The following is an 18,012-nucleotide window of genomic DNA, read 5'->3' on the forward strand; positions in this document are numbered from 1 at the left end:
AAACCACTGCATTGCCCCTTGTGCCCCCTACTGCTGGTCAGATGTATTCATTTGAATGATAGGTATGATGTGCAATGAATAGATTGTTTTTTAGATCGAAATGCCAAATAAATATGGGTGATGTTTAAGGTTTCGGGAAAAGTGCAGTGAATAGTGCCACTTTTTTAGGATGTCAATATAAATGAATGTATTTATGGTAGTTTGTCATTTTGTCTTGCCTTTTAATCATTATGTGTGTTATTGTTTTTACCACCGAGGACCACTTTGGAAACAAGCAATTTAATTAAATATTTTAAGGGATATCCTCAGGGTCCACATTGTACATTTTGTTGTATATGTCTGTTACCCAATATAAATTACATTTACAAAAAAAATCAAATCTGATCCCATCATATGACCCTCCTTTCTCTTCTTGTTCAGCAGCTAACAACAATGGAGACAGCCCTTTCCACCCCCAATAATATCCAGATATGTGAGGTGACCTGCGATTCCTTCCGCATCGCCTGGGACATGACCCCTGAGGATACTGCCAGGGCCACACACTTCTTCATAGACCTGAGCCGCAAAGAGGGCAGGGATCCCAACCGCTTCAAACACAGGGTGTGTCTGACAGATTGTCACTGCTTTTCCCCCTCATAAACCTCCCCAGGCCCCCCCCATGACTCAATGACTATTACTCTTTCCACTGATAGTGACTCTGACTCCCGCTGTCTAGATTCATGTTCTTTACTTCTCATCACAGGAGGCTGGGGAGAACGGCTCATAGTGATGGCTGGAATGGAGTGAATGGTAACCATGTGTGTGATGTTTGTGTTACCATTCAAGCCATTACTATGAGCCTGTCCTCCCCAATTAAGGTGCCACCAAACCGCTTGTTCTAATCCCTCCATGTCCTGTTCTCCAATAATAGACATTTCACTGCAACGTGATGTAATATGTTTTGATATAACTCAAGATAGCCTAGCATGAGACAGTGTCTATGCAGAACAATAGATAAAAGCCTGGTAATGAGTGTATCTGACTCTGCAGCAGTTACAACCCAGAGAGCAGTGCCCTTTAAGTCACTTCCAGTGGAGAATGAGAATCTTGTGCTGCAAAATAGCTTTGGGCAAGTGACTCATGGGCACATTCGTTTCCTTTTGAATGGCCAGAAAACGGACAAAGCCTAAAAACTACAGCTCTGTTCTCTTTACTATGAACTGTGATTTTATTCCAGACCAGTCACTGAACTGATTTTCTGTATACTACCCATTTGTTTCTTCATTTTCTATCTCTCAGCATCATGTTGTGAGTCCAAAAATATAGACCTAGCTAATTGCAATCAGTATTTGAAATACAAGAACGATTGAAATAGAAAATTAAGTGGCCATTTGTTATTTGCAATGGGATCCTTTCAAACAGACTGAAATTATGCACTATAACATTTACTCTTTAGTCATTTAGCAGACGCTCTTATCCAGAGTGACTTACAGTAGTGAGAGCATACTTTTTATTACTTTTTTCGTACTGGTCCCCTGTGGGAATCGAACCCACAACCCTGGCACCATACTCTACCAACTGAGCTACATGGGACTCAATCTGCTACTAAAACAGATTCAATCTGTTTACTGTTGGAAGGACAGATAGGCTTTTACTTGAGGTTAGCTCTTATCGTAATACCCATGAAATAGAATGTAAGATGTCATGCTCAGTCATTCCTGATGGGTGTTTCTGAGCCTTTCTTACATCAACCCTACTCTAGCCACACATGAGATACTTGAATAACTACTTTGGTACAGTTCTCTATTTAATATAATCTTCCAATGCCTTTACAAAAGCCCCTGATTTCTGTTGTACAGAGCTGTTCAGGGTTGTGCTGCACTTGATTGGAAGTGTGTTTCTATCACTCAAAAATCAAAGCAACACAAACAAACTTGCACCAGGGTGGTTGCCATGGTTATGTGGGCCCTGTGAGCTTGTTTTAATTAGCTGCGCTTCTTAGAGGCCCTGGCCAAAACAAAGCCACTAATTTGATTAGATATACAGTAGCTTAACTAGACCAGTTTGTACCAGAATATGCTAAAGAAATGTATAATCTATGAGTGTGTTTACATAAAACATTTAGACCTACTGCCAATCCCATTTTTTACCTATGAAATGCAGTATTGTAGTAATTCAACTGATGAGTCACTTGAATTAACATGTATCCCTGTTTCACCCATCAGGATGTGCCCACCAAACTGGTGGCCAAGGCAGTGCCTTTACCCATGGCAGTGAGAGGTCATTGGTTCCTGAGCCCACGGACAGAGTACTGTGTTGCTGTGCAGACTGCAGTGAGACAGGCAGACGGAGAGTACCTGGTGTCTGACTGGAGCCAGGTGGTCGAGTTCTGCACAGGGGGTATGTCATAGAAGCACATCGATTTCTATAGTAGGACATTTACCAATGTAATGCAGGCCTTATGACCTGCTGTAGCGTATTGATTCAATTGAATATGCCTACAAAGGATTTGAACAAGGAACTTCATAATTGACTGTTTTTGTATGAAACAGATTATGCCATGGACCACCTCAAACAGCTCCTTGGTAAAGCACAGGGTTCTGCTGGAAGATTGCTGCGGTTCTCTGTGTTCTATCGCAACCAGCACCCTGACTACTTCCACTATGTCAGGTCAGTACTATACCATACTCTGTAAATACACACACGTATAGGGATGTACTTGTGAAGTTCAATAACAAAATGTTTCTCCTTTTCTGTTAGAACTGAGTGCGGGGGGTTGATGCGCCCAGCCCTGAAAGACAATAGTGGAAGTCATGGCTCCCCTATCAACAGCAAACTGCAGGGAGTCTTCCTCAGCTGCAACACTGAGTTTGACACAGGTCTTCCTCCAAACGACTCCCCCTACGGCCCCCTGCGTTTCCAGATCCCGGCCGGGAACCTGCTGAATCCCAACACCAATCTTTACTTTGCTGACTTCTACTGTATGTACACAGCCTATCACTATGTGGTGTTGGTACTGGCCCCTTCTGGCTCAGAGGGGGATAACTTCTGCCGTAGTAGTCTCCCACTGCTGGACCTGACTGCCAACCCCTTCCTGACATACATCCCCCCCCAGAGGCAGGGAGAAGACCCCCTGTTCTGCCACGCCAGTGATGTCATCCTGGAGGTGCTCTACACAGAGCCGCTGTATCTGGAGCAGGGCAGTGTGCTAGAGATCAGTGGCCACCACCAGATGAGCCAGACCACGGCTAACGCCAAGAAGGACCCCAGCTGCAAGGTGTGCAACATCAGTGTGGGCCGCTGAGAGAACTGACTGGACTGACAGGGTTTAGAGAACAGTGAGGATGTATATCGCCATCGTTGCAACAACAACAAAATAACTTGATAAATGGGCTGAGTGATTTAATCCAGTGTAAGGGACAGTAACACAACTGGGACAGCCCATCTCTTGGAGTATGTGCATGCTGCTTCCCCCATCCCTCCACATCACTACTAGAATTGCAAATCTCCATTAGCCTCTGTATTAGCCTCCAATGCTGGAGAAAGCTGAGATGTACACGTTGTATTTGTCAAATAACATTAAGTAAGATATACATTTCTGTCTTCTCCCTGTTGGTCTTAAGAGGATTCCAAGATGTATTATACCTAAAAACACACTGTCAATTGCATTTCTATTTGAAAACTTTCAAACATGATGTTATTCCGTTAAATCTCATAAGTGAATAATAAAGATTTTATTTGACTGTAGGATGTAATTTGGTATACCAATGACCTCAACGAATGTGTCATGATTCCTGTGAAAGTCACACAGTAGCTGTGAATCATGTACACAGGGACCCTTTCTCAGTGGTCAGGATGTCCAGTCACAGCTTGCCTCTGTCATCTTTCCTTTTGTCTTTTAGTCGATAAGTAATGATATGTCTCCGGCTGTCGAGATCAATGGAAGCATAATTCAATAGAAACAATGCCTGCTCCCTATAGTGTCTGATAACAGGCTTTAGTCATGTGGGCACCAGAGAACACAATACTGGGATAAGATTAGCTCATACTCACTCTCCTTTGAGGGATCTACACTGAACAAAAATATAGACACAACATGCAACAATTTCAACGATTTTGAGTTACAGTTCATACAAGAAAATCAGTCAACTGAAATAAATTCATTAGGCCCTAATCTATGGATTTCACATGACTGGGCAGGGGCGCAGCCATGGGCATAGGCCCACCCACTTGGGAGACTGGCCTACCTACTGGGGGGCAAGGCCCAGCCAATCAGAATGAGTTTTCCCCCACAAAGGGGCTTTATTACAGATTTAAATATTCCTCACGTTTCATCAGCTGTCAGGGTGACTGGTCTCAAACGATACGCAGGTGAAGAAGCTGGATGTGGAGGTTCTGTGCTGGCGTGGTTACACGTGGACTGCAGTTCTGAGGCCGATTGGACGTAATGCCAAATTCTCTAAAATGACTTTGGAGGTGGTTTATGGTAGAGAAATGAACATCTGGCAACAGCTCTGGTGGAAATTCCTGCAGTCAGCATACCAATTGCACACTCCCTGAAAACTTGAGACATCTGTGGCATTGTGTTATGTGACAAAACTGCACATTTTAGAGTGGCCTTTTATTGTCCCCAGCACAAGGTGCACCTGTGTAATAATGAGCACGCTGTTTAATCAGCTTCTTGACACCTGTCAGGTGGATGGATTATCTTGGCAATGGAGACATGCTCACTAACAGGGATGTAAACTAATTTCTGAGATATTTTATTTCCCTTCATGAAACATTGGACCAACACTTTACATGTTGTGTTTATATTTTTGTTCGGTATAATTTTTTCACTTCAGTATTCCATGATGTACTAAGGATATCAAAGATTTCTGGGATATCCTGTCTACAGCAGTCACATGGACACTGAAATTAGCAGTCAGACAACCGTAAGTGTTTATGAGGCACTATTTCTTGGTTAAAACCTGGCAGTTACTCAACACTGTTACTCAACACTTGGTCAGAGAGGAAGTGCACTGCACACTGACAGAATTATAGAAGACTAGAGAATCTCAGGCTTTCCCTCCAGCCATATTGTAAATATTACAAATAAGTTTAGCTTTCGGTGAGCATGTTTGAAACTGAATAACCAGACCCATCTACAATTTCCTAATGACTATTCTATCCTACTGACTCTTCTTCCAGAATGCAATTTACAGAGCAAGCAGTGCAAGCAATGGAAAATATGAAAAACAGAACAATAGTTTATTTTAGCTGACATTTTAGCATATTACAGTTCACCTCAGATGAACTTAGTGAAGATGAGGGTCGAAGCATAAAATGTTACGGTGAAGTTCAGTGTAGCCTAGTGCAGTCTTTCTGTTGTCCAGATTATGCCCCACAGCGTTATGCCCCAGGCTTGTCAAAGACAAACATGCTGTAGTTCTGTCCATTGCTATTGTCCCAGAATGGGGTGCTGTACTTATCAGGTAGATAAAACAAAGAATTGAATCTTCTCATCGAGCATGGGCAGGGTGATGTCAAATTTAAAGATGTCTGTGTCAGCTCCACCATAGCACTCTTTCAGGAAAGCACAGGGCACGTCTTGTTGGCTGTGCTAAGAGTCAAAGGTGATGCGGATTCACACAGCCTTCTGGAAGGTCTGGTTCTTCACACTGCAGTTCCCCAGGAGAACCATGCCCTCCCTCAACCTGGCACGGAAACACTGGAAGTCTGCAGAGGGCTGTGGGAAGCCCAGTCGCAGCCTGCTCTCCTCAATAGATTTGCTGACAGTGCAGCTAGAACCATCCTGTCGTGTTGCGCCGCCTCTCTGGGCGTGATGACCGTGGGTACATCCACTCCACCATTTAATAGAATATGTTGGCTGCAGTTCGGGACAAACCTTAGAGTCAGTGAAAATCACGTGCTTTCTCTTAGCCTTGACTTCATCCTCACCACTCTCATTCAGAGGCACATGTCTGTCTGGGGTAAGTGCTGTAGGACTTAGCCTGCTCTGGGAGAGCTGCTCTGGCACGGGGGTTCTGATGCAGGGTCTCAGAGAGGATGCACAGAACAGCTGGCCTTACGGCCATGTCCAGAGGGCCCAACATCTGTAATACCCTTGGAAGGATAAAGATGAAGGTCAATAAGCAAAGAACAATCTTCTACAGCTTACTGATAAATCATATGCATCATGATCATATAACCATTCTTACGTTGTACAGGCCATCATCTGTTGTTTGGGGATATCTTCTGTAGTAAGAAGATCATAAAGGCATAGACTTCAGCTTGAAGGACACTCTTGAAAATAGGGTAAACACTGCATTGAGTCTCAGAGATACATAGCCTAAGACATTGATCTGCATGGACATATCGGTTCTAGTATTTGCTAACATATACAGTATGTCAAGACTACAATGCAATTAGAAAAACTGTTTTATGGAACAGCCTTGGGCCTCTATATGGTGAGTTACAACAAGACTTGTCTCGCTATCAAAAGAACATTTGACCAGTAATTGCAACAATCAACTTAAAAACACTAACTTACAGTTTATTCGAAAAAGTTGAAATCATCCTGTTGTTATCTTTTCCTTCTCTCTTTACTGGTGCTGAACTAGTACGCGCCTAGTATCAGTAGTGTCTGAGTTTATATACCTCCTTAATTATCATGATATCTGGTGTATCCCGCCTTCCCTACTTTCCTGACCAATGAAGTTAACCTTACTCATCATTCTTAGCCTATAGTGGTAGCCTACAATTTCTACATGGTAGCACTCTAGGCCTGTCAATAACAGACACATTTTATTTTGTGTGAGGAGTTACATAATTTGGTCCTTACTACTATTCATAACACTGGATGTTATTAACACCAATCACCTTTTCTATTCAGACCTAAATTGGAACAAGTCATAGGAGTCATTACTCAGCCCAAAACCTAACAATAAAAACACATAAAAGCATACAAATACAAAAATGGTCAAGCACAGACTATGAGTCATGAATAAAAGTCAGTCGGTTATGAGGCTGCAGAGAGATATTGATTGTTGCCGATGTGGTGTTGAAGCTCGAGCAGCTTTCAGAAATTCAAACCTTCACTAATATTGTGGAAACAATTCCAATAATCCTGGCCTCTACTCCTGGCCATGGTGATCGACCCATGGTTCCACCAAGACCTGGGCCCAGGTCCAAGCTTTCCTCTGCCAGACTACCCCCCCCCCCCCCCCCAGTCCCTCCTCTAGGATGCCAGTAGTCAGCAGGGACCTTCACATAACACTTTCCACACCTGATTTTCAGAATATATTTACATGTTCAAGAAAACTAGGTCACCTACAGTTTCTCTGTTCAACAAGATAACATTGTATGTTTTTCTAATTTACTGCACATTCATAACATACTAGTGTTCTACTATCCACAGGGTACTGTTCTAGATCTGTTATTGACTGGGAAACAAAGTATGAATGTAAATGCTATCAGTGGTGAACTACACTGAGTGTACAAAACATTAGGAACACCTGCTCTTTCCATGACATAGACTGAACAGGTAAATCCAGGTGAAAGCTATGATCCCTTATTGATGTCACCTGTTGAGTCCACTTCAATCAGTGTAGATGAAGAGGAGGATCAGGTTACAGAAGGATCAGTATGTCTTGATGACATTATTTATCATTCAGAGTGTAAATGGGCAAGACAAAAGGCTTAAGAACTGCAACGCTGCTGGGTTTTTCCACGCTGAACAGTTTCCCGTGTGTATCACAAATGGTCCTCCACCCAAAGGTCATCCAGCCAACTTGACACAACTGTGGGAAGAATTGGAGTTAACAAGGGCCAGCTTTCGGCACCTTGTAGAGTCCACGCCTCGAAGAATTGAGGCTGTTCTAAGAGAAAAGGGGAGTGCAACTCAATATTAGGATGTTGTTTCTAATGTTTTTTACTCTGTGTGTAGTGCAACTACACTGCACTATAAAGATTATTGAATGTTAAAGGAGATGTGTATAAGCTAAACTTTCTCCAATCGTCTATTCCTGGTTCTCCCAATTACATGAAAGAAAAATACAATAAGCATGAAAAATATCCTGTGCTAAAATGCCTTATTACCACACAGAAATGCTGGACAACACCCCATTTCTTTGGGCCGTACCTGGACTTCGACCCAGTGATGTAGTGGTGCCTGGAGAAGTGAGTATACTAATTAATTTAGTATAAATTAATTTTGCTCTAATTTTGCTAACTCTCTCTCTCTCAAAGAGTGCAGCGTATAAAGTCAGAACATCTGCTGTCTCAGCCACTGCCTGAAACCCACGGAGTTCCACAAGGCTCGATCTTAGGCCCTACGCTCTTCTCAATTTACGTCAACAACATTGCTCAGGCAGTAGGAAGCTCTCTCATCCATTTATATGCAGATGATAGCTGGCCCCTCCCCAGATGTTGTGTTAAATGACTACAACAAAGCTTTATTGGTGTCGAACAAGCTTTCTCTGCCCTTAACCCTGTTCTGAACACTTCCAAAACAAAGATCTTGTGGTTCGGTAAGAATAATTAACCCTCTCCCCATCAGTGTGAGTACTACCTCTGAGGGTTTAGAGCTTGAGGTAGCCACCTCATACAAGTACCTGGGAGTATGGCTAGACGGTACACTGTCATTCTATTCATGCTAAGGTTAATCTAGACTTGGTTTCCTCTATTGTAATCGCTCCTCTTTCACCCCATCCTACCCATGCTAGATTACAGAAATGTAATTTATAGATCGGCAGGTAAAGGTGCTCTAGAGCAGCTAGATGTTCTTTACCATTTGGCCATCAGATTTGCCACCAATGCTCCTTATAGGACACATCACTGCATTCTATACTCCTCTGCAAATTGGTCATCTCTGTATACCTGACCACAAGTGGGTCTGGGTGTATCAACCAGACCTACTGGTTGATGCTTATTTTGAAGAAGAAAAAAACCCTATTAAGGCATAACTCCCCCCTATCTGAGATGCCTACTGCAGCCCTCATCCTCCACATCAAATCAAATCAAATTTATTTGTCACATACACATGGTTAGCAGATGTTAATGCGAGTGTAGCGAAATGCTTGTGCTTCTAGTTCCGACAATGCAGTAATAACCAACGAGTAATCTAACCTAACAATTCCAAAACTACTACCTTATATACACAAGTGTAAATGGATAAAGAATATGTACATAAAGATATGAATGAGTGTTGGTACAGAACGGCATAGGCAAGATGCAGTAGATGGTATCGAGTACAGTATATACATATGAGATGAGTAATGTAGGGTATGTAAGCAAAGTGGCATAGTTTAAAGTGGCTAGTGATACATGTATTACATAAAGATGCAGTAGATGATAGAGTACAGTATATACATATACATATGAGATTAATAATGTAGGGTATGTAAACATTATATTAAGTAGCATTGTTTAAAGTGACTCGTAATATAATTTACATACAACACCCATTCTGCCAGTCCCATTGTTAAAGGTCCCCAAAGCACACACATCCCTGGGTCGCACCTCTTTTCAGTTCGTTTCAGCTAGCTACTGGAGCGAGCTGCAAAAAACACTGTTTTATCTTCATCTCTTCATTCAAAGACTCAATCATGGACGCACTAACACTTGTGGCTGACACGCATGATGTATTGTTGTCTCTACCTTCTTGCCATTTGTGCTGTTGTCTGTGCCCAATGTTTTTCTTTTACCATATTTTGTGCTGCTGCCATGTTGTGTTGCTACTGTGTTGTTGTCATGTTGTGTTTTTCAAAAAAATCCCAGTAGGAACCCTTTTGCCTTGTGGTAGGCCGTCATTCTAAATAAGAATTTGCTCTTAACTGACTTGCCTAGTTAAATAATACATTTAAAAAGGCTCCCAGTGACACAATATGAATGACCTAAAAGCTGTGCTGAGCATTAGGCTAATAAACTCAGCAAAAAAAGAAACGGCCCCTTTTCAGGATCCTATCTTTCAAAGATTATTTGTAAAAATCCAAATAACTTCACAGATCTTCATTGTAAAGGCTTTAAACACTGTTTCCCATGCTTGTTCAAAGAACCATAAACAATTAATGAACATACACCTGTGGAACTGTCGTTAAGACACTAACAACTTACAGACGGTAGGCAATTAAGGTCACAGTTATGAAAACTTAGGACACTAAAGAGGCCTTTCTACTGACTCTGAAAAACACAAAGAAAGATTCCCAGGGTCCCTGCTCATCTGCGTGAACGTTCCTTAGGCATGCTGCAAGGTGGCATGAGGACTGCAGATGTGACCAGGGAAATAAATTGCAATGTCCGTACTGTGAGATGCCTAAGACAGCGCTACAGGGAGACAGGACGGACAGCTGATCGTCCTCCAAACATCACACCTGTGGGACAGGATGGCAACAACAACTGCCCTAGTTACACCAGGAACGCACAATCCCTCCATCAGTGCTCAGACTGTCCGCAAAAGGCTGAGAGAGGCTGGACTGAGGGCTTGTAGGCCTGTTGTAAGGTAGGTCCTCACCAGACATCACCGGCAACTACGTTACCTATAAGCACAAACCCACCGTCGCTGGACCAGACAGGACTGGCAAAAAGTGCTCTTCACTGACGAGTCACGGTTTTGTCTCAGCAGGAGTGATGATCGGATTCGCGTTTATCGTCGAAAGAATGAGCGTTACACTGAGGCCTGTACTCTGGAGTGGGATCAATTTGGAGGTCCATCATGGTCTGGGGAGGTGTGTCACAGCATCATTGGACTGAGCTTGTTGTCACTGCAGGCTCAACGCTGTGCGTTAATCTCGATGCTGGGCATTACAGGGAAGACATCCTCCTCCCTCACGTGGTACCCTTGCTGCAGGCTCATCCTGACATGACCCTCCAGCATGACAATGCCACACTGCTCGTTCTGTGCGTGATTTCCTGCAAGACAGGAATGTCAGTGTTCTGCCATTGCCAGCGAAGAGCCTGGAATCTCAATCCCATTGAGCACATCTGGGACCTGTTGGATCGGAGGGTGAGGGCTAGGGCCATTCCCCCCTAGAAATGTCCAGGGAACTTGCAAGTGCCTCGGTGGAAGAGTGTGGTAACATCTCACAGCAAGAACAGGCAAATCTGGTGCAGTCCATGAGGAGGATATGCACTGCAGTACTTAATGCAGCTGGTGGCCACACCAGATACTGACTGTTACTTTAGATTTTGACCCCCCCATTTCTTCAGGGACACATTATTCCATTTCTGTTAAGTCACATGTCTGTGGAACTTGTTCAGTTTGTTTCTCAGTTGTTGAATCTTATGTTCCTACAAATATTTACACGTTAAGTTTGTCGACTGCGTTTATTTTCAGCAATGAGAGGACTTTTATTTTTTTGCCGAGTTTAGTAGGTCTACTATTGAAACAGATAAATAAGGCTGTCAACTGGGTCAGAAATTCACAAGCTTCTGATTTGTTCCTTTTTTTTACCTCAGGTTTTTGCTCGAAGTCATACTTTGTTGATAGTACAACATCAAAATTGGATGTTGTAAGTCCATAACAATGCTTAAACCACATCAGGAGACCACTGGGAATTTGTTTTGTGTAGTTATTAACCTTTAATTAAAGTGCACAGGCACCTAGCACTGTTGTTTGGTTAGAGGTGTTTCTGTAGCACATGAGATGGATGCAAATTAGATGGATGGATGCAAATGATCATGATTTCATTCTGCCAGGTAGGCATAGGCTTCTTTGTAGCTAGTTAACATTTAATTGAGAAGGTTTTTGGGAAAGCCTTTCCATCTACAGTACTAGAGTATGGTTAGGCCTATCATTAGCATTGCTTAAACAGCATGATCATTACAGAGGTGCACATTGTGCTGGGGATAATAAAATGTGCAGTTTTGTCACACAACACAATGCCACAGTTGTCTCAAGTTTTGAGGGAGCGCAGGAATTCTGGCACCAGATATGTTGCTAGAATACGGAACATTCATTTATCTACCATAAACTGTCTCCAACGTTGTTTTAGAGGATTTGGAAGTCTGTCTAACCGGCCGACATAACCGCAGACCACATGTATGGCGTGGTGTGAGCAAGCAGTTTGCTGATGTCAACATGGTGAACAGAGTGCCCATGGTTGCGCTGGCATAAGCTACAGACATCGAACACAACTGCATTTTATTGATGGAAATTTGAACGCACAGATACCGTGACGAGATCCTGAGGTCCATTGTCATGCTATTCATCTGCTGCCATCACATTTCACCATGATAATGCACAGCCCCATGACACAAGTCAATCAATCAAATGTATTTATAAAGCCCTTTTTACATCAGCTTATGTCACAAAGTGCTGTACAGAAACCCAGCCTAAAACCCCAAACAGCAAGCAATGCAAATGTAGAAGCACAAATGTGTTCACAATTCCTAAAACCTGAAAATGCTCCAGTTCTTCCATGGCCTGCAAACTCACCAGACATGTCACGACGTGTACGATAGCATGTTCCAGTTCCCGCCAATTTCCAGCAACTTCCCACTGCCATTGAAGATGGGTGGGACAACATTCCACGGGCCACAATCAACAGCCAGATAAGTCTATGCGAAGATGTTGCGCTGCATGAGGCAAATGGTGGTCACACCAGATAGTGACTGGTTTTCTGATCCAACACATTCATATCTGTATTCCCAGTCATGTAAAATCCATAGATTAGGACCTAATGAATGTATTTCAATTGACTGATTTTCTTTATATGAAAAGGAAAATCTTTGAAATTGTTACATGCTGTGTTTTATCTTTGTTCAGTATATTTTTGTTCAGTATATAAACACAAGTGCACAGATCAGGTTCAAGATGAGATGCTGTAGCTAAATAGCTAAATGTCTCAAAGACCATGAGCTCATTGATATGGCAAGTGTGTGCGTATGCGAGCACTCGTTTCAGCTGTTAAACTTGGTAAGCCAAGTGTAAGCCATCCTATCATTATTATGATCGGATCATTCAGACCATGCCATAACCATTCTCGCCAGCTATGGCATATAGTAAGGTGAATAGTTCAACTAAGGATGTGATGTACAGCTTTCACTTTTGAATTGCTTCAGAGAAAAGCAGTGATTTAGCAAATTTTCCCACCAAAATGAATGCACTCTCTCACGTACACAGTATGACTCAATGACCTAGTTATTTAGAAGAGGATGAGCTGCAATTCCCCATACCGTGACCCTGATGCAATTACTACCCGGGGTTGTTTGTTTTCAACGAGCCATAAAGAACCAACCCTGACCTGACATTGACTCAACCGGATGTAGCCTAATAAGGGAAAGAACCATGGCTATTAAATCCATTCTCTTGCATCAAGTACAGTTCTCAATCACAAGCCCTTCATTATCAGCAACAATGACAACTTATGATTCAACATACTTCCATCATAATTGGTTAAACTATAAAAATGTATGTCTTATCATGAATGGTCACTATGTTTTTACTGATGTACTTGAAAAGAAAGAGGTATACTGGGGGGGTCATTGGATGTGTGTAAAAGTAATACATGTAATGATGCAGGCGTGTTCCTGAACAGCTGGTGTCTTTGTGGACCATTGGTGCACAGTTTATGGCTGATTAACCATAACTTAACTAGGGGCAATGTGGGACAAGGTCCTATTTCTTAGACTTAAATACCATGGTGTCAAAAATATTAACTTCTTATGGCTGGGAGCAGTATTGAGTAGCTTGGTACTCAAGGTGCCCCGAGGTACCCAGAGTAAACTGCCTGCTACTCAGTCCCAGTTGCTAATATATGCATATTATATTTGGATAGAAAACACTCTGAAGTTTCTAAAACTATTTGAATGATGTCTGTGAGTATAACATAACTCATATAGCAGGCAAAAACCTGAGAAAAAAATCCAACCAGGAAGTGGGAAATCTGAGGTTGGTCATTTTTCAACTCATTCCCTATTGAAGATACAGTGGGATATTGGTCATGTTGCACTTCCTACGGCTTTCACTAGATGTCAACAGTCTTTAGAACCTTGTTTGAGGCTTCTACTGTAAAGGAGGGGCTCATAAGGGCTCTTTGAGTCAGTAGTCTGGCAGAGTGCCACAAGCTCGTGACGCTCGTTCACGTGAGAGTTAGCTCGCATTCCATTGCATTTCTGAAGACAAAGGAATTCTCCGGTTGGAACATTATTGAAGATTTATGTTAAAAACATCCTAAAGATTGATTCTATACATCCTTTGACATGTTTCTACAGACTGTAACGGAACTTTTTTACATTTCGTCTGCTCCTAGTGAACGCGCTTCGTGAGTTTGGATTTGTTTACAAAACGCACCAACAAAAGTAGCTATTTGGACATAAATTGACATTATCGAACAAAACAAACATTTATTGTGGAACTGGGATTTCTGAGAGTGCATTCTGATGAAGATCATCAAAGGTAAGTGAATATTTATAATGTTAATTCTGACTTCTGTTGACTGCACAATATGGCGGATATATTTTTGGCTTGTTTGGTCTCTGAGCGTCGTACTCAGATTATTGCATGGTTTGCTTTTTTCATAAAGCTTTTTTGAAATCTGACACAGCGGTTGCATTAAGGAGAAATGTATCTAAAGTCCATGCATAACACTTGTATTTTCATCAACATTTATTATGAGTATTCCTGTAAATTGATGTGGCTCTCTGCAAAATGGAACTACTGAACACAACACGCCAATGTATACTGAGATCTTTTTAAATAAATATGAACTTTATCGAACAAAACATATGTATTGTGTAACATGAAGTCCTATGAGTGTCATCTGATGGAGATCAAAGGTTAGTGATGAATTTTCTCTATTTCTGATTTTCGTGACTCCTCTCTTTGGCTGAAAAAAATGGCTGTGTTTTTCTGTGACTTGGCTCTGACCTAACATAATCGTTTGTGGTGCTTTCGCCGTAAAGCCTATTTGAAATTGGACACTGTGGTGGGATTAAAAAGAAGTGTATCTTTAAAATGGTGTGAAATACTTCTATGATTGAGGAATTTTAATTATGGGATTTCTGTGGTTTTGAATTTGGCGCCCTGCACTTTCACTGGCTGTTGTCATATCGATCCCGTTAGCGGGATCACAGCCCTAAGAAGTTTTTAATACCAGTCTTTAAACATAAATCTACACATTTATTTCCTTTGGTATCAACAATTGATATGGTTTACAAACCCAGAATTTAAATCATATATGGTCAAGGCAGCAACAGCATGCAAAATACAAATGTATGCTTGGCAATGACATGCATGTATCCCTCAACCTTATTACATACATGTAGACACCATGAAGTGCCATTCATGTATTCCTGTGTCCTCCTCACACCAAAGGTATATCTCACTTGTAGCCTTAGTGATCCAATGATCATCATTACAATTATAAGCAGGCTTCATGTGAGAGAGATATGTCCTCAGGTACACAACATTTCAACAAGTCAGTAATATATTTGCAGACATTCTAGTTAATGCCCCGCCCTTGGCGAGTTAGAGGTCCACAAATAATGTCCATAACTCCTTCCTCAATGTACTGCAAACAGTGTAGTTAATGTTCAATGAAGGGAGTCAGTGTTCCTCTGGTCATCCACCATCACAGTTGGAGACTAATAACCCCATCTGAACCAAGGACAGGAGGCTCCTAAAACATAGCCCAAATAGAGTAGGTATATTATTACAGAGACCGATCTGTGCAAACGTGTTAATATACGGCCTAAGTGACGATTTTCTTGCAGTTCACTGGCAAATTGCCTCATTGTTTAACAGGTAATATGCTGTTCAAGCAAACGTTCTGAGAATTTCCAGCTTAGTTAGTTCCCAAGAGACCATGTTGATGGCAAAAAAATAAAAATGATGACAGTACAAAACAGTCGTATGAAAGATTTGGATTTGAATCATGAACACTTCAACATATTCAAAAACATAGTATGGATTAGTGTGTGTGTCATGGATAAAGACATGAGGGAAATCAGTGTGGCCTATAAATTGAGTACCGTGACAGTTAAATTAGCTGTACTGCTCCACTTGAAACCAGGGGTGCTATAGAGCGATACCGCATCAGATGCTGAGAATCCACATCAAGATCCACAACATACTCTCTGAAAGAAAATATTGGACCAGAAAATTCAATGGAGTTCTTAGTAAACGGCCGGGCATTTCAATCAATAAGAATACACTGTCCGTGGAGTAAGCTTGTACAATATTCTTGAGGATAGTAACAGTAAAAAAAAAACATGTTATATACAGACACATGCTGCCACCTTCTGGATCTACAGAAAACTGCAAAATAACTTCCAATGTGCTCCTCTTCACAACAGGAATCAAAACTTCTATTCTTGACACATTATCATCAAAGTGAGATAGGTAGAAAGCCTATTCCAAGCTGTAGCACCAATCAATCAGTCCAATGATCATATGCGACACTGTACCTCTGATCATCTGTCTCAGGTTCCACCAAGATGTTTTCCTGTCTCTCCCTCACACGTAGGAACACAAAGGAGTCCAGACAAGGCTCTGGTACTGGGAACATTTCATTTGACATTGAAGTTAATCACATGACAAGAGAATGCAATGCTTCCATCCATGAACATTATGCCACTGATTAGTTTTTACAAGCAGTCATTTGAATATTGGAATAGCTCATCTAAACATCGTGCTAGGACTCACCTGCTTTCAGCATATCCACTGTCTGTAGATTGGGGGGCATGTGTTTCAGAGCTACAGCCTTCAGATAGGTCTCTGTGTTGGCCAGATATCTACATGGAAGAGAGGGAACACATCACTAATGTTGCAAACATATTATTATTATAATAATAGAAGTAAATATGACATTAAAAGCAACTCAATGACCTTCCTCCAGGGAAGGTCATTGTAACTTCAAGCCACAACACGTCACTATAACACTCACTCTTTGGCGAAAGCAAACTCCTCTGGAGACAGGAACGAAGGATCTCCCTCCACTCGAGACTTCTCTTTCTCCAACACATGTGGGAAAAACTTCTCAATCTACACAGGCAACAGAGGACCAGAGAGAAAGGTGTCAGTCTGAGCACTGATTTATAGTCCCTCTCACTAGAAGATGATCATATCATGCTGGGTTGTTGTTGGCATTACCTTTTGGAGGCGAGAGCGGAGGTAGCTGCTGAGGACAAAGCGGATCCTGTCAATCTCCATACGGTGGACACTTGCCTTCACATCACCCCTCCTAACCCGCTGCAGGTTGGCCTCCTGTCAATGGAGACAACACAACATAGAAGTCCTGTTATTACTGGTATCTCACTGCTCACCGAGACAGCTGCTGCACCCCTCAGTTATTTGAGGAACCCCACCACCATTTACCATGTGAGTCAGCTGCTCCATCACACACTCTCCCATCTCTGACTTGTTCTCCAGAAGCTCAGGAGAGAACCTCTCATTCAGCCAGGCCTGGGGGACAGAGGAATACAGAAAGTCCACTTTACATAGGAGCAGCAGCAGTGCTAAATACGTTTTTTTGTTTTGACAGGATCCGTGCATTGCAAAACGTATCGGTCTGGCTACAGTATTTTAATGAACATGGCTAATTAGCTAGCTAGCTAACGTTACCTCTTCCAATTTCCCAATCAGCTCCGCTGGAGTCATCACATCTTCTTGGCCATCATCTCCTCCGCTGGCATCATCAGACAACGTATCCGACATCCTATACTTGCTTAGCCTACACAAAATGTGGTACTCTATTAAACTAGCTACGCAGAATGTTACTTTTTACATTATATCTAGACAACACTGTAAATGACGTCGACAGCTCATTAACCTCCTCCGAAACAAGAGTCGCACACTTCCGGTTAAAGTTCGCGCCAACCGAAAGCAGTGCGTGATGACGTCTGTAGAGGTTCAAACATGCGCAAAAAATGCGCAGTCAGAGACGGTAAACAAATCCCTCCGTAATCTCTGCCCTAGTATTTGGTTTACAAAATAATGTTTTATTATTATTATTTGCAAAAAGGCATGTGTTTAATGGCATTAATGAAATACAGTGGTCTACTTTCCATGGATTAAGTGCTGCACGTCCCCTCAACTAATTAAAATAAATGTCG

At 42.0% G+C, this 18,012-nt stretch overlaps 2 protein-coding genes across 6 annotated transcripts in view; one reads left to right on the top strand and one right to left on the bottom strand.

Annotated features, from left to right (window-relative positions):
* LOC139410917 (phytanoyl-CoA hydroxylase-interacting protein-like) overlaps positions 1–3,726 on the top strand; it is a 29,596-nt gene extending 25,870 nt beyond the window's left edge. For 3 of the 5 annotated variants that reach the window (XM_071156578.1, XM_071156580.1, XM_071156582.1), the window contains 4 exons: positions 424–600; positions 2,205–2,379; positions 2,532–2,649; positions 2,740–3,726. In XM_071156578.1, the coding sequence (XP_071012679.1) occupies positions 433–600; positions 2,205–2,379; positions 2,532–2,649; positions 2,740–3,283 (1,005 nt within the window). In that variant the 5' untranslated portion in view covers positions 424–432 and the 3' untranslated portion in view covers positions 3,284–3,726. Of the gene's footprint in view, positions 1–420; positions 601–2,204; positions 2,380–2,531; positions 2,650–2,739 lie in introns of all 5 variants that reach the window. The other 2 variants (XM_071156579.1, XM_071156581.1) reach the window with 1 other exon arrangement.
* A 10,555-nt stretch (positions 3,727–14,281) lies between these two features.
* Positions 14,282–17,774, bottom strand: LOC139412017 (DNA replication complex GINS protein SLD5-like). Its single transcript, XM_071158797.1, has 8 exons — positions 17,522–17,774; positions 17,276–17,362; positions 17,051–17,164; positions 16,845–16,942; positions 16,604–16,692; positions 16,366–16,456; positions 15,931–16,035; positions 14,282–15,578 (listed from the first exon to the last, which is right to left on the bottom strand). Exons 1-7 carry the CDS (start codon positions 17,612–17,614, stop codon positions 15,939–15,941), a joined length of 669 nt encoding a protein of 222 aa, XP_071014898.1. The 5' UTR covers positions 17,615–17,774; the 3' UTR covers positions 14,282–15,578; positions 15,931–15,938.
* Positions 17,775–18,012: the final 238 nt, after the last annotated feature.

Source organism: Oncorhynchus clarkii, chromosome 6 (assembly GCF_045791955.1).
Source record: "Oncorhynchus clarkii lewisi isolate Uvic-CL-2024 chromosome 6, UVic_Ocla_1.0, whole genome shotgun sequence".
In the NCBI taxonomy this organism is placed as follows: Eukaryota; Metazoa; Chordata; class Actinopteri; order Salmoniformes; family Salmonidae; genus Oncorhynchus; species Oncorhynchus clarkii.